The sequence below is a fragment of the Cnephaeus nilssonii genome (genome assembly GCF_951640355.1).
Source record: "Cnephaeus nilssonii genome assembly, chromosome: 15".
NCBI classification, from domain to species: Eukaryota; Metazoa; Chordata; class Mammalia; order Chiroptera; family Vespertilionidae; genus Cnephaeus; species Cnephaeus nilssonii.
In genome coordinates, this window is record NC_137086.1 from 62568761 (window position 1) to 62582813 (window position 14053).

At 51.9% G+C, this 14053-nt stretch overlaps 1 protein-coding gene across 5 annotated transcripts in view; it reads left to right on the forward strand.

The window, feature by feature from the left end:
- The window catches only part of INPP4A (inositol polyphosphate-4-phosphatase type I A), a 122921-nt gene that overhangs the window by 93361 nt on the left and 15507 nt on the right, over positions 1–14053 (forward strand). For 3 of the 5 annotated variants that reach the window (XM_079792053.1, XM_079792052.1, XM_079792055.1), the window contains exons 17-22: positions 1764–1796; positions 6052–6224; positions 7136–7259; positions 8216–8342; positions 11204–11344; positions 13246–13343. In XM_079792053.1, coding sequence (XP_079648179.1) covers positions 1764–1796; positions 6052–6224; positions 7136–7259; positions 8216–8342; positions 11204–11344; positions 13246–13343 — 696 coding nt within the window. The remainder of the gene's footprint in view (positions 1–1763; positions 1797–6051; positions 6225–7135; positions 7260–8215; positions 8343–11203; positions 11345–13245; positions 13344–14053) is intronic. The other 2 variants (XM_079792054.1, XM_079792056.1) reach the window with 1 other exon arrangement.

Below are 14053 nucleotides of genomic sequence, written 5' to 3' on the forward strand. Positions count from 1 at the left end.
ACAAACTCCCTGCCTCTTGGAAAGGCATCGTTACTTTTTGTTCCAACTCTCTGCCCATCCTTGGTCCTCCTTTTCCATCTTTTACCAAGGAGCCTCCTGCCTCTTACCTCACTCTCCTGCAGAGCTGAGCAGAGCCTTGCCTGGTGGGCGGGGGAAGGGGGGGACTCGGGGCCAGGGCTCCTTGGGACCCACTGCAGGCTCCGTAAGCCTCTCTCTTCTCCCTGTTTTCCCTACAAGTGACCCCCCAACCCCCCACGCCAGGATTTGTGACTTCCATTACCTTCTACACACACACACTCTCTTGCTTTCCTCATCCCCAAAAAGTCATTCAAACCAGGACCAGGTTGTCCGTAAGCTGAGGTCTGTGGGTTGCACCCAGGTTTGTGTGCCCGAGATTATGTGTTAAAATGAGAGAAAGTCCGTAGTGGTCATGAAATCTCAGGGACTCCGTGACCTACGACAAGCAGCTGGTCCAAGAGTACCCCAGGGGACCACTCCCTCTCCCCTTTGACTGAAGACGCCTTCACCCAGCCGGTTTAACCCCAGGCCTGCTCCGGAGTGGTCCCACCCAGCTGTCTGCGATCGCCACAGAAGGTCACAAACAGGCTCCCAGGCCTCCTCCTATTCAGACCCGAGTCGTTGGAAGGCAGAGATCTGTATTTTCCTCAAGGCCTGGTCATGCTCATTAGGCCGATGTGGAAGAGTCGTTGTGCTCATCTCCACACCGGGCAGGCGTCCCTCTCTCTGTAGTAGATGGGCTCTAACCACGAGGCTGAAGGCTGAGCTCCCAGAGGCCTGTGGTTTTGCTCTATTTCTGTCCCCTTTGCCTAGAGAAAGAAATCATCAGCAAAGATGACAAGAAGGGGAGGATCCCATGCCACGACTTTTGGACAGTTTCACAGGTTCTGAATCTCCCTATAGCCGGTCCCAGCTCTTCTTGGGGATCTGAAATGATGTATTTCCATATCCTGGAGGCATTCTTTGAACTAAAAAGTTTAGGCAGCAAAATAAAATAAACTTTTATTCCAAATGATTTCTAGTTGTCTTTTAGGTGGCACACCCAGTTAACAGGGAACTTAGGTTTTTTGAGGAAAATGTGAAACTGAAATGAGTACTTCCCAGTGTGACTCAATGTGGGTGAAACCGAATCAGAATTGTTACTTTTTGAGGGACCTGGAGGGCCATTCTAGTTCTAGACTTCGCCCTGATCATAAAGTTGTATATTTGGCTTGCATTTTAAAGAGTGGCATAGAGGGTCCTGGCGTCCTGGCTTCCTCCCTGGGTCCTGCCTTAGGGTCTCAGCAGTCAGGCTGCAGCCCGTGCCGCCCGTCAGCAGGGCAGTGGCTCTGCGGTGGGACCTCCGGTGGCTGACTGGTCAGTCTCTCTCATTTCAAGTTTGCTTCCAGATGTCCTGAGCCAACAGGGGCTCTATCACATGCAATGTGACGGACGTGGGCACGCCATCACATTGTAACATGTAAGCGTGCTCACCCCGAAAAGCATTCTATGTTGGCGTATTAGCAACATGAATGTTTCTGCCTGTGAATCAGGCTGTGTTTACCACCAAGGGGCTCGGCTGCCTTGGAGTAGCCGGAGCACGAACATGCGACTTGTTGGGGAAGAGGCAGGCCGCCCGCCCTCTTCGCTGTCCAGGGTAGCCACCTTACTGCAAGCTGTTGAAGCAGTCGCTGCAAAGCGTTGAGTTTGGTGCTTGAACTGTGTGCTGCTCTTAATCATCCGTGTTGCCCTCCGTTTCTGTGCAGATTGCAGCCCCCCTCCTGAAGAATCCAGCCCAGGTACGTGGTTTCCGCCCAAGGGTCGCACGCAGATGGCTCTCTAAGACTCAGCTAGCATTTGCAGTATGTTATCAGAGCACCTATGCTCCCAGAGTTACAACATTGCTGTTTAGGAGTTTTTCATTGTGAGGCATGTAGCAGCTTTTCTGAGGCTCGGCGAGGGACCCGTTGGGCTGGGGACAGTGGCCTGCAGCCGGCCACCACGTGCATTTTTCCACTTTCCCACCCTAGACCCGTCTCAGAGGATTAATGTCCGCGGGTGCCTTGGGCTTCCTGCAGCGGGCGACCTGCCTTAGAGCGAGGTACACGTTTGTAAAGGAGACCTGCTTTGATTTCGCCGGGACTTAGGAGCGTCACCTGAGGGAGTGTTGGATAATAGGTAGTCCCAAAGGTTGTGACATTTGTGGTCACACAGACTCTTAATGAGTCTGATGCAGCTCGAGACGCCAGGCGTTGGTTGCTGTGGCTTCCGTTGGAGTTAGCGCTAGACATGGGGCTTTTTGCTGCCTTTGCACATAGAAATCAACGTTTACAGCTCTAGTTCAGGAGTCCTGCCAGGCACCTGCTCTTGTAAGTAATGTTTTCCTGGAACCCAGTTGTGCCCATGTGCTCACATGTGGCTTCTGCTGCTTTCGCGGGCGGTGCCAGGGTCCAGTAGTTGCAGTGGAGACCCTGTGGCCTTCAGAGCCTAAAGTATTCACTGTCCAGCCCTTGACAGGAAAGTGCCGACCCTGCTCTAGTTCTTACTGTGTTTCCTGGATTGGCCTGTTCCCAGCGTGAGCATGAGACCCCCAATAATATGTCCATTTCCAAACTCCAAACAGCTGATGATCATTGTTGGTCACACACCTGCCTGCATATAAATATGAGCTAGCAGGACAGCTGCTCTGTATCCAGAGGGTAGCAAGCCAGCGACTGTGGGACTTACCCACTTCCTGTCAGCTCACCTGGCACTGTGGTCCCAGCTCAGCCACTGGGCGATTCTGGCCGCAGCCCCGCTCCCCATCCACCTGACTCATCAGTGGGCTGTTCGGACTGGGTTCATCGTACCCCCAGTTTGCTTTCAGCCCCTTTATAGTTTCTTTTTCCCAAAAAAGTCAGTGCGGGGTCTCACACCCCAGTGCCCTGGACCCTCAGGGCCACTGAGCCCTTGGTAGACAACAGGTACCTTGTCCCCGTTGCCGCTCCTGGCCCGTGCCCTCTCCTCCTCCCTCGGCTCTGTCTCTGGGCTTCCAGTCCTCAGCTTACCTCCAGGGCTGGTCTGTGCCTTCATGCCGAGCTGCTTCCTTGGAGCCTGAGGTGGAGAAGTTCGGGGCCACACCCCACAGTCAGGACCAGGAAAAGGGGGCAGCGTCATGAGCCTGCCCCCTCGAAGCTCAGGGCTCTCAGCGCAGTGTCCTGCAGTTTGCTGATGGGAAGGCTAGTGGGGCCCCGGGTGGGCACACACCACGCCCGGCTGGTGGAACTCTCCCGGCTCGGTCAGCTGTGTCCTTTCCCGCGTGCCGGGGGCTTGTCCAAAACTGATGTCCAGTGGACTAAGCCAGGAATCCCTTTGGCTTTTTCTGCATAACCTTACAGGAGTCTGGATTCACACACACAGGCACACTTTATCTCTCAGTCTCCCTCCCTCCCTCCTTCCCTTATTAATGGCGGGGGGTGGGGGTGTACAGGCATGGCCCATGGATTGGCTACCAGTCAGCACATGTTACAGGTTAGCAAGTAGGTAAGGAGCTGCCCCCAAAAGTGACTCGGCTGCATCACTAGGGCACCTGTTAGTCGCTGCTGTTTTCCTTTGTGGCCAGACAGCCCCTCTCCAGCCCTCACGTCCAGATGCCTTGACCTAACTGAAGGTCGTTACTGTCCCTGACATTCATTTTGTTTGAAAGTCTTAGATTTTAGCTTCTCATATTGACCCAAAATATATAACACCCAACCCCTACTCGGAAGTTCTTTTTTTTTTTTTTAAAAATATATATTTTATTGATTTTTTACAGAGAGGAAGGGAGAGGGATAGAGAGTTAGAAACATCAATGATAGAGAAACATTGATCAGCTGCCTCCTGCACACCCCCTACTGGGGATGTGCCTGCAACCAAGGTACATGCCCTTGACCGGAATCGAACTTGGGACCCTTCAGTCCACAGGCCGACGCTCTATTCACTGAGCCAAACCAGTTAGGGCTCGGAAGTTCTTGATGTCATAGAAACCATGAGGAGTTGAGTCAGACGCGTGTGCAGGTGGCAGGTGCTCCTGTGTGTCTCCCTCAGCCGGCTGAGCCCGTTTCCTCCCCAGTCCATCACCCGGCTGTGGGGTAGGTGAGGAGGTGGTTGTAGGTGAAGCACTCAGCAGGCCGTGCACAGGCAGCGGGGGCTCAGGCCCGAGCCGCACCCTCTCCTGCACACACTCTGCGTGTCTGCCTACCATGCTTGTATCCTCCAATTTTGTCAGTGGATTTTAATAAGGTAGCAAAGCTGAGTTATTCTTTGGATTTTTTTTTTTTTTAATGAGAAGTAGGCAAAGTAAAAAACTGCTGTATGGAGTGGGCTTGCTTAGATAGGATCACTGATATATTTTGAGCATTTTTCAGGTTAAAATGACCATAATTTGCATATTAATTGCATATGTATATGCATATTAAGTGAAAAGAAAGTAAAATTGGTAGTATTTGCTCTAAGAGGACTTACTTCTTCCTGAATAGTCTTCATGACACCACCTTTTCCCAAACTATTTGGGCACTAAAACTTGTTGCCATTAGCTTTTTTTAATCGTTGCGGAATATAATTGACATACATTCAACAGAATTCAAAGAAACAAAACGTGGACTCAGAGTTTTAGAGGAAGAAACTCGGGTGTTATTTAGTACCAAGCTCCCATTTTACCAGGAAGGACCCACTCGGCTGAGCAGTCAAGGATCCTCGACTCGGTGGCAGCCGGCCCAGGACCCATTTTCCACTCGTCGGTCAAGTGTTCTTTGTCACCATGATTTAAGACCTTTCTGCTTAGACTTTCTAAATTTAAGCCAGCTTTTTCCATTACAGTGTAAATCCTTGTCCACATGCAGTGGGCCTACATATACAGTGAGGTCATGGCCAAATTTTGAATAGCTACATCTTCAGAAACCCATGTTCACCCAGCACTGAGTGTAGGGAGGTCTTTTTGCAGGTTTTAGGCACTTCCTAATTTCTTTTTCAATGAAGTGCTGAACACAGAGTCTGAGAGAGCAGAGCCAGGGCCAGGCCTTCTTGCTGTGTTTATCTAAGACAGAGCTCACCCCTGGCAGATGCACTGCTCACGTGCCCAGGCCTTCCTGGAGGGCGGGGGCACCTGTGGGCATTCTGCGGCTGACACCCCGGCCGCGAGGCATGCTGCCCAGCTTTGTCCCACTGCCTCATCTGCGTGTGTGTGGTGGGCGCACCCAGTGCTGGTGTCAAGTGCCTGTTTCTGGGTTTGGTGACCTGTTAAAAATGGAACTGATGAGGGCGTCTTTGCCCTTTTAAATGCCCTCTAAATAGGAAGGAGAAAGAGCCAAAGCCCCAAATTCCTTCCACTTTGTTTTCTCCCCTGAGGTTCTATTTTTAAAAAGTTGTTTTGGTTCAGGGTCAAAGCTTCCTTATAGTCCTAAAAACCTCTAAACTAGAAATAGTTGGAACCAGGCAGGAAGGCTGGGGTGGGGAAGAGAGTGCAGAAGGAAGGGATATCTGAGCCGAGAACACGGGAAGCTGAGCGGGACCATCTTTCCTCGGACGTGGGGAGGGAGCAGCTAGCACAGCTGCCGGAGGCTGGACCAGGATGGGTGTCCTTGTCCTCAGGGCCTGAGTCAAGAAGCAGGTAACAGGTCACTGTCCTGGGTGCCCTTGGGTGGAGGGCCGGAGGGGCTTGGCCTCTACAGACAGAATAATTTTCTTCCTTAGTCATGACTTGCAGGGTCTTCTCTGGCAGTTTTCCTCAAAAAGCATAGTCTTGAGTATTTACGTGTTGAGCCCCCATAGGTTTGGGAGACCAGGCATGTGTCAGGGTCCCATAGGAGGGCTGGCATTTGAGCTCACTGGAAAGCTTCAGGCTGGAAGGTTGGCGACCCGATCAGATCCAGGCAGAACTTGGCACCATTTGGGGCAGAGCGTGGGCCAGGCAGAGTTAGATGCAGAAGGGGTGGGAGTGGAGTGGGGAGGGCAGTACGGTTAGGGACAGGCACCTTGTTAGAGTTCCAGAGCTTCATTCTTCAGTCTTCCTTCTCAAACGCTGTCTCCCCGTGACAGGTGAATGGAGTGAGGCCCTTTACCCGCTGCTGACCACACTCACAGACTGTGTGGCCATGATGAGCGACAAAGCCAAGAAGGCCATGGTCTTCCTGCTCATGCAGGACAGCGCGCCCACCATCGCCGCCTACCTGAGCCTGCAGCACCGCCGCGACGCCGTCTTCTGCCAAACCGTAAGCCCGCGCCTCCACTCAGGACCAGGCACCGGAGCCTCTCCTCTCTGCCGAGGAAAAACCACAGATGGCCAAGTGTCCCTGCCTGTAGCTTTTACATTTACGTAACATGGAGGACACAGAGGAACCCATCCAGCTGTCTGCATTGAGGAGAGGGTCTGATTCCAGACTAGTTTCTCCCTGAAGAAAGGGCCCTGAGGGAATGCACACACCTGCTCCTCCTGCCCCGAGCAGGATGTGGTGGCATTGCCAAAGGCTCTTTACCGCCTTTCCCCACAAAGGAGTTCAGCAAGGGAGACAGCTGTTGGCTGTCAGGGCAATCTGTTTTCCTGTTTACAAAACAGCAGGCGCTCAGCTCTGCAGCCTGCGCACCACTCTGTTCCAGCGATTTCTGTTGTCCTCATAGATGGGAAGAGCTAAATGAAAGTCACAGCCGTCGTCGATGTCAGTCATCAGTTTAGCAAAGGGAACAGTCGTGCAGAGCTGGCTGGTTCTCTGCCTGTCCTCACCCTTCCCGCGAGGCCTGTTTCTCCCATGGAGTCTCCCTCGAGGAGACGTGCAGAGCGGCCGAGTCCTTTCTCGCTGCTGTTCCTTGTTGTGGTCACCTCAGTTCCAGCCAGAGCTGGCCTGGATCTGGGAGTAAATAGACCCTTTCACTGTAGGGAATTAATTCTCAGCTTCCGGGAGGTTCTAGCCCAGGAGTAACTTCTGGCAGGTCAGGTCAGAGGCTGAGCCAAAACCAAACTTGGCTTTGGGAGCAGCAGAGTAGTGAGCCTGGAGTGTGGCACGCCCTCCCTGGGTCCCCAGACCCCCAGGCAGAGGGTGCTGCTGCAGCTTGGTTAAAGCGAGGAAGCAGAGGAGCTCGGGCCCAGGGTGCCTGCCGGTGGGTGAGCAAGTGTCTGTCCCCACAGCTGACTGCTCTCATCTGCGGCTTCATCATCAAGCTGAGGAACTGCCTGCACGACGACGGCTTCCTGCGGCAGCTCTACACCATCGGGCTGCTCGCCCAGTTTGAGAGCCTGCTGAGCACCTACGGTGAGACTCTGGGCTCCTGCTGTCTGTGCCTCTGGGACCCAGGAGTTCATGGGAGTGTGAACACCGGTGATCCCATGCTTTCTTGCTGAATGTTTTTCTGATTACACATGTAACACAGGCTGATTCACATAAATCCAGCATCACCAAACTCTGTAGCACAGAGCCAGATGAGAGTCCTATTTAGTTACCCCAAGCCCAGCTTGTATGGTGGTGGTTACACATCTGGGAGATCTGGGAGATCTTCCTAGTTGAGGATGGATGATGATTATTTAAGCACCAACTTCCTGTAGGATGTTGAGGCCATTTCTGAACCGCTCCTGTGGAAACAGTGTTGGTAGGTATCTTGGCACGTAAGTCTGTGCACTTGTGGGCCCATTTCTGCAGCCCATGAAGTATTAGAAGGAAAGTGTCTGTGTCCGAGGGACTGGCTGCTAGTGTGGCTCAGTCCGTTGGGTGTCATCCTATGTACCAAATGCCCGGGTTGTGGGCTTGAGACCCTGGTAGAGGGTGTACAGGAAGCAGTGGATGTTTCGCTCTCACAGTGATTTTTTTTCTCTCTCTCTCTTCCTCTCCCTTCCTCTTTCTCTAAAAATCAATAAAAATGTTTTTTTTAAAGAGTAGGAATATTTTTAAATTCCATAGATATTTCCCAATTGCCCTCTAAAAAGGCTCTTTTCTCATTACCTCCATTTTTACTTATTTCTTCGGAGAAGATAAAAATGAATAATTTAAAGAGTATTTGCTGGTTTCATAGCAGTATGTACTTGGGGAGAAGAAGCAAATTGCCCGGTGAAGAGGCTTGGAAAGGCCCTGCCCACACTCTCACTCACACTCGCCACAACCACACCTGATTGTGTCACCTTCCATTTGCGCCTCGCCCTGTGACCGGGCTGAGTCCCTGGGGAGAGTGCAGGTCCCCTCCATCTGACAGCCCTCCTTCCCTCTTTTGCATCCAGGTGAGGAGCTGGCCATGCTGGAGGACATGAGCCTTGGAATCATGGACTTGAGGAACGTGACCTTCAAAGTTACACAGGCCACCTCCAACGCATCGACTGACATGCTGCCTGTCATCACAGGAAATCGGTAGAAGTATTTTTTAAATTCTTAGAACTAGCAGTGTCTTAAGTCTATCACTTCCCATGTGCTCTTTTTTTTGAAACCATTTAAAATTTTTTTCAATTACACTTGACATACATTGTTATATTAGTTACAGGTGTCCACCCCAGTGATTAGACATTATATAACTTACTAAATGACCATCCCAATAAATCTTGCACCCATCTGACACCATACATAGTTATTAGACTATTATTGATTACATTCCCTATGCTGTATTTTACACCTCCATGACTATTCTATAACTACTAGTTTGTACTTCTTAATCCCATCACTTTTTTCACATCCCTCCCACCCTCCCCACCCCACCTGGCAACTGTCAACATGTTCTCTATCCAAGTCTGCTTCTCTTCTTCGTGTTCATTTATTTTGCTTTTTTTTTTTTGACACTCAGTTGTTGATAGGTAACTATTTATTGCCTTTTTTTTCATTTTTTTTTCTTCTTCTTAAAGAAGACCCATTAACATCTATAATAATAAAAGCATAATATGCTAATTAGACTGGACAGCCGAACAACCTTCTGGACGTCCTTCCTGATGAAGCCACAGTGGTGGGAGCGGAGGCAGAAGTGGTTGGGGCAGTCGGGCAGGCAGGCGAGCAGTTAGGGGCGATCAGGCAGGCAGGCAGAGTGGTTAGGGGTGATAGGCAGGCAGGCAGATGAGCAGTTAGTGTCAGCAATCCTGGATTGTGAGAGGGATGTCCTACTGCCGGTTTAGGATAGGCCCTAAACCAGCAGTCAGACATCCCCTGAGGGGCCCCAGATTGCAAGAGGGTGCAGGCCGGTCTGAGGCTCTTCCCCCACCATCCCCCCACCCCCGTGCATGAATTTCATGCACTGGGCCTCTAGTTTCATATAATACTGATTTGATGGTGATGAACTCCTTTAGTTTTTTCTTGTCTGGGAAGTTCTTTATCTGTCCATTGATTCTAAAAGATAGTTTTGCTGGGTAGAGTAATCTTGGTTGTACGTTGTGGTTGTTTTACATCACTTTGAATATTTATTGCCAATCCCCTCTGGCCTGCAAAGTTTCTGTTGAGAAATCAGCTGACAGTATTATGGGAGCTGCCTTATAGGTAACTAACTGCTTTTCTCTTGCTGCTTTTAAGAATCTCTCTGTCTTTAACCTTTTGCATTATAATTATGATGTGTCTTGGTGTGAGCCCCTTTGGGTTCATCTTGTTTGAGACTCTCTGAGCTTCTTGGATTTGTATGTCTAATTTCTTCACCAAGTTAGGGAATTTTTCTGTCATTATTTTTTCAGATAGATTTTTAATTCCTTGCTCTCTCTCTTCTCCTTGTAGCACCCCTATGATACGAATGTTCATTCCCTTGAAGTTGTCCCAGAGGCTCCTTACACAATCTTCTTTTTTTTTTTTCTTTTTACTCTTCTCATTGGATGTTTTTTGCTTCCTTATATTCCAAATCAATGATTTTATTCTCAACTTCATCTATCTACTGTTAATTCCCTATAAATTATTCTTCATTTCAGGTAGTGTAGCCTTCATTTCTGACTGGTCCTTTTATATGCTATTGAGGTTCTCAGTAAGTTCCTTGAGCATCCTTATAACCAGTATTTGGAACTCTGACTCTAGTAGATTGCTTATCTTCATTTTGTTTAGTTCTTTTTCTGGAGTTCTGTTCTTTCATTTGGGACATGTTTCTTTGTCTCATTTTGGCAACCTCCTTGTGTTCGTTTCTGTGTATTAGGTAGAGCTACTACGTCTCCTAGGCTTGGTAGAGTGGCCTAATATAATAGTCATCCGGCATAAGCTACAGAATGATCTGCAGACGGGTGCTATTTGTGCTGGGCTTGGAGGTGCCCAGAAGAGGCCAAGCTGTGAATCAAGGCTGGCTACCACTAGTGCCGGGCCTGGGGCCACTTAGCAAGAGGTACAGGGTACATAGAGGCCAGATGCTGCTTGTTTGAGAGATTTTAGGAAAGTCTGAAGTATGAGGCAAGATAGGCCAGTTTTATGGAAAAGCCATTGGAAACAGCTTGTGTGGGCCTGCAAGTAGGGTGGGGTGGGGTCTCAGGGAATCACCAGGGAAGGGCAAGTAGCCTTAACCAGGTTGGTGGAGACTCAGATATGGTGCCTCACTTCTCAGGGGGGACCTCCACAGCTGAGATATCCCTCCTGATTTTTGTATGCCACATGTGGCTGTGGGACCAGCCCAGTCCATGTCTCTGCCCCTCGGACCAGTCTTGATGTAGCTTCTTGAATTCCTAGTTGTAGGGCTTCCATTCAGCCAGATTTCAGGTGGTTCTGAATGATGGTTGTTCTGTAGTTTAGGTGTAATTCTGATGTGGTTGCGAGAGGATGCAAGTTCTGCATTTACCTACACTGCCATCTTGGCCTATGTCCCTGCCATGCACTCTTAACTTTTGTTTTATTGTTTCATTCAGGTAAAAGTGCTTATCACAGCCTCAATTGGTGTAGCTCAGTTGGTTGAGCATTGTTCTGTGCACCAAAAGGTCGTTGGTTAGATTCCCGGTCAGGGCACTTACTCAGGTTGCAGGTTAGATCCCCAATAGGGGTGTGTGTGGGAGGCATCGGATCGATGTTTCCTTTGCACATCGATGTTTCTCTCTCTCTCCCTCTCCCTACCCCTCTTTCTAAAATCAATAGAGACATATATTTTTTAAAAATGCTTATAGCCCTCTACGTTAATTTCATCCTCTCAAGGTTCACACCAGCAGTTTGGGAGTCACTGAGCCAGATGGCCAGCCCATACTCCATGTTGCAGAGAGCTTCGTCTTCCTTGTCTCCCATGCCTCCTCTCCCTTCTCCCCCGTCACAAGCCTCATCCCTCCTTTCCCATTTCCTAGGGACGGGTTTAACGTGCGGATCCCTCTGCCGGCCCCCCTGTTTGACACCCTGCCCCGGGAGATCCAGAGCGGCATGCTGCTTCGGGTGCAGCCAGTCCTCTTCAACGTGGGCATCAACGAGCAGCAGACGCTGGCCGAGAGGTGCGTGTGCAGCCCTCGGGACGGAGAGCTGGGCAGACAGAGAGATGATGTAGGAAGTGGACAAGCCCTCTTCAGGCTCCAAATGCTGGGTGGACTTTGTCCTCCTTCCTCTCTTTGGCCCCCAGGAGCGGCATTAGCTACCTTCCTTTGGCCAAATGAAGAGGCAGAGGAGAGACCTGGCATCCCAGGCCCAGAAGCCTGAGCAAGGCAGGCAGGGAGACACTCCTGGGGCCAGAGGCCCAGGTCCCAGGAAGACGGGCAGTGGCGAGGTTAGAGGGGCCTGTGTGCCATGCGGAGGGTCACCTGGGTCCTAAAGGCTTCTGCCTTGTCAACTCCCTGCAGGGTCCCCTGCCAGGCAGCAGGTGTGTGCACGTGTATGTGTGTGCTGCAGAGGAGGAGGGATTGGGTGTGTGTAACCTGTCATGACCTTTCACTAGTACATGAAAATCTTTCCTGCTTTCTGTCCCATCATGTGATGTGTGTACTATAGAAAGAAAAGGTCTCTTAACTCTCGGTTAAGGGCATTTGGTCTCCAGGATGATCAGCCATATTCCTACTGGGCTTTTAAACCCAGTGGTCACGATCCATCGATCCCTAGGTGTACAGTCACCCCATTTGGCACATGTGGTGTGGCTGGGGAAGACATGGAAGAACATTAGGGGAGGACACAGTCAGGTTTACCTTTTAAGTCGATGACTTTCTGGCCGTGTCCTGGATGACGTTAGGGGACAAGTGTGCTGAGGAGGTTGTTGGAAAGAGTCAAGCCCGAGGCAGACAGGGTGGTGTGGATGGAGACCAGCAGTGTGACGGAAGGCTGGGTCCGCAGCTGGGCAGGTGAGAGAGAGAGGCAGCGGGACAGTGACAGCCAGGCGTTTCCATTGCAGTGGGCGGGGGAACTGCGCCAGGAGCCAGGACAGGGTCATGGAGCTGGGCTCGGAGCCCTGAAGCTTGGGCAGGTGGAGGAGCCACTGCAGGGAGAGAGGGAGCATTGCGGCTGGCAGGGAGGCGGCCGGGGAGGAGAACTGTGTCTCCTGCGTGTGGCAGCTCTTTTCCCGATGCCTCCGCGAGAGCAGGGCCACCTCGCGGTGAGCGAGGGGCTGGTGGAGGAGGACGTGAGAGTGGGGTGAGTCCAGGGTTTTTGCTTTGCTCCTGGGACACTCTCCCCTCAGCTCATAGACAAGCCCAGCTGCAGGTGCACAGAGGGGAAGCCATCGTGGTCCTCAGGTGGACAGGCTGTGGTGGACCCACAGGAGGGTCCTGCCTCTGAGCAAGGACCTGGACCATGAAGAGGCTGCTGTGCAGGAGACCCCTCAGCAGGGAAGGGTGGAGCGGGCCTGGCCTCCGGCCTTGGCGTTCGCAGCCTGCGTGTCCACTTTGCACCTTCCCGTGGTGGTCTCCTCTGCCTCGCCCTTGCGCCTCGGGCACGCCTTGGCTGCCTGCAAGGTGGGCAGGGTGAGCCGCATGGTGAGGAGAGCTAGTCTCCACACAGTCCAGTCGAGTGTGGTCATTCGGAGACAGAGCGCACTTTCACACCAAGTTAGGACCCGTCCCCAGCCGTCGCCCCCCTGCTGTCCCCTCTCCTGAGTCCTTGAGGGATGGGAGGAAGGGACTCCCGCCGGGCCAGCACTGTGGGGTTCTGGGTGTGCTGCTGGGGGCGAGGGCTGTACACCTGGAGTTCTCATAGCCTCCTGGCACGTCTGTAACCAGTGGTGCGTGGCTCCTGCTGATGAAATGTGTTTAAACTTGCCACCAAGGCAGTGGAGACAGCCTTATGCCTGGGAGCCAAGGTGCTCAGAATGGGGTGTGCTCAGTAAACATTTGCAGCGTTAGCTTGAACGCAGTAGGGCTGTGCGGGAGGAGAGCAGCATCAGCCACTCACAGCCTCTCTGTGACCCCCGAAGGTTTGGCGACACGTCGTTACAAGAAGTTATCAACATGGAGAGTCTGGTGCGGTTAAACTCCTACTTCGAGCAGTTTAAGGAAGTGTTGCCTGAGGATTGTAAGTATTTCCTCACGTGTGGGAGGCCCACCGATGGTCTTATGTCACCTGGGTGTGCTTCCTGCCACGCGGCTGCTTCCTGGCCTTCCTGTGCTGCCCGCCTTGCTCCCTGCCCCCGCGGCTCCCTTCCACCGCTCAGGCTGCCCACCCCCACCCAGAGGACTGCGCGGGCCTCGGGTGCCCCTTTCTGACCTCTGCCCACCCCCACCCGCATCACACAGGGCTCTGCCGCACAGTCTTAGTCACTTGCAAGCACTGTGGGCAGGAAGGGGGAGTTCTGTGCTTGACATTTTGGGGGCGGCCAGTTTCCAGTGATGCAGGGCCCCAGGAGATGTTAAGGTGGCCCGGGGATGAGGCCAAGGAGGGGCGCGGCTATAGGAGCAAAGCCACATGGGCATGAGCCTCCCAGGGCGGGCCTCTGACCAGCCGGTGCTGGGCACATCAGGAGTGTGGTATAATTAGCATAGGGTCCCGTGTCCACCAGGGTGAGGTTTTGTGCTGGACACTGGACGTGCTGCTAGACCCCAGATTTGCACGTATTTGGTTTTGATTTGGGGATTTAGGCACCATGCTGTTTTCCTTAGCCATGACCTGGAGAGCCCTCTTTTTCTCTGATGATCCCCATGTCAGAACATCCCAAGGTTATCAGGGGAGGTAGCAATCTGACTGATCTTTGGTCTGAGTCCTGGAAGCACCTGGAGATATCACAG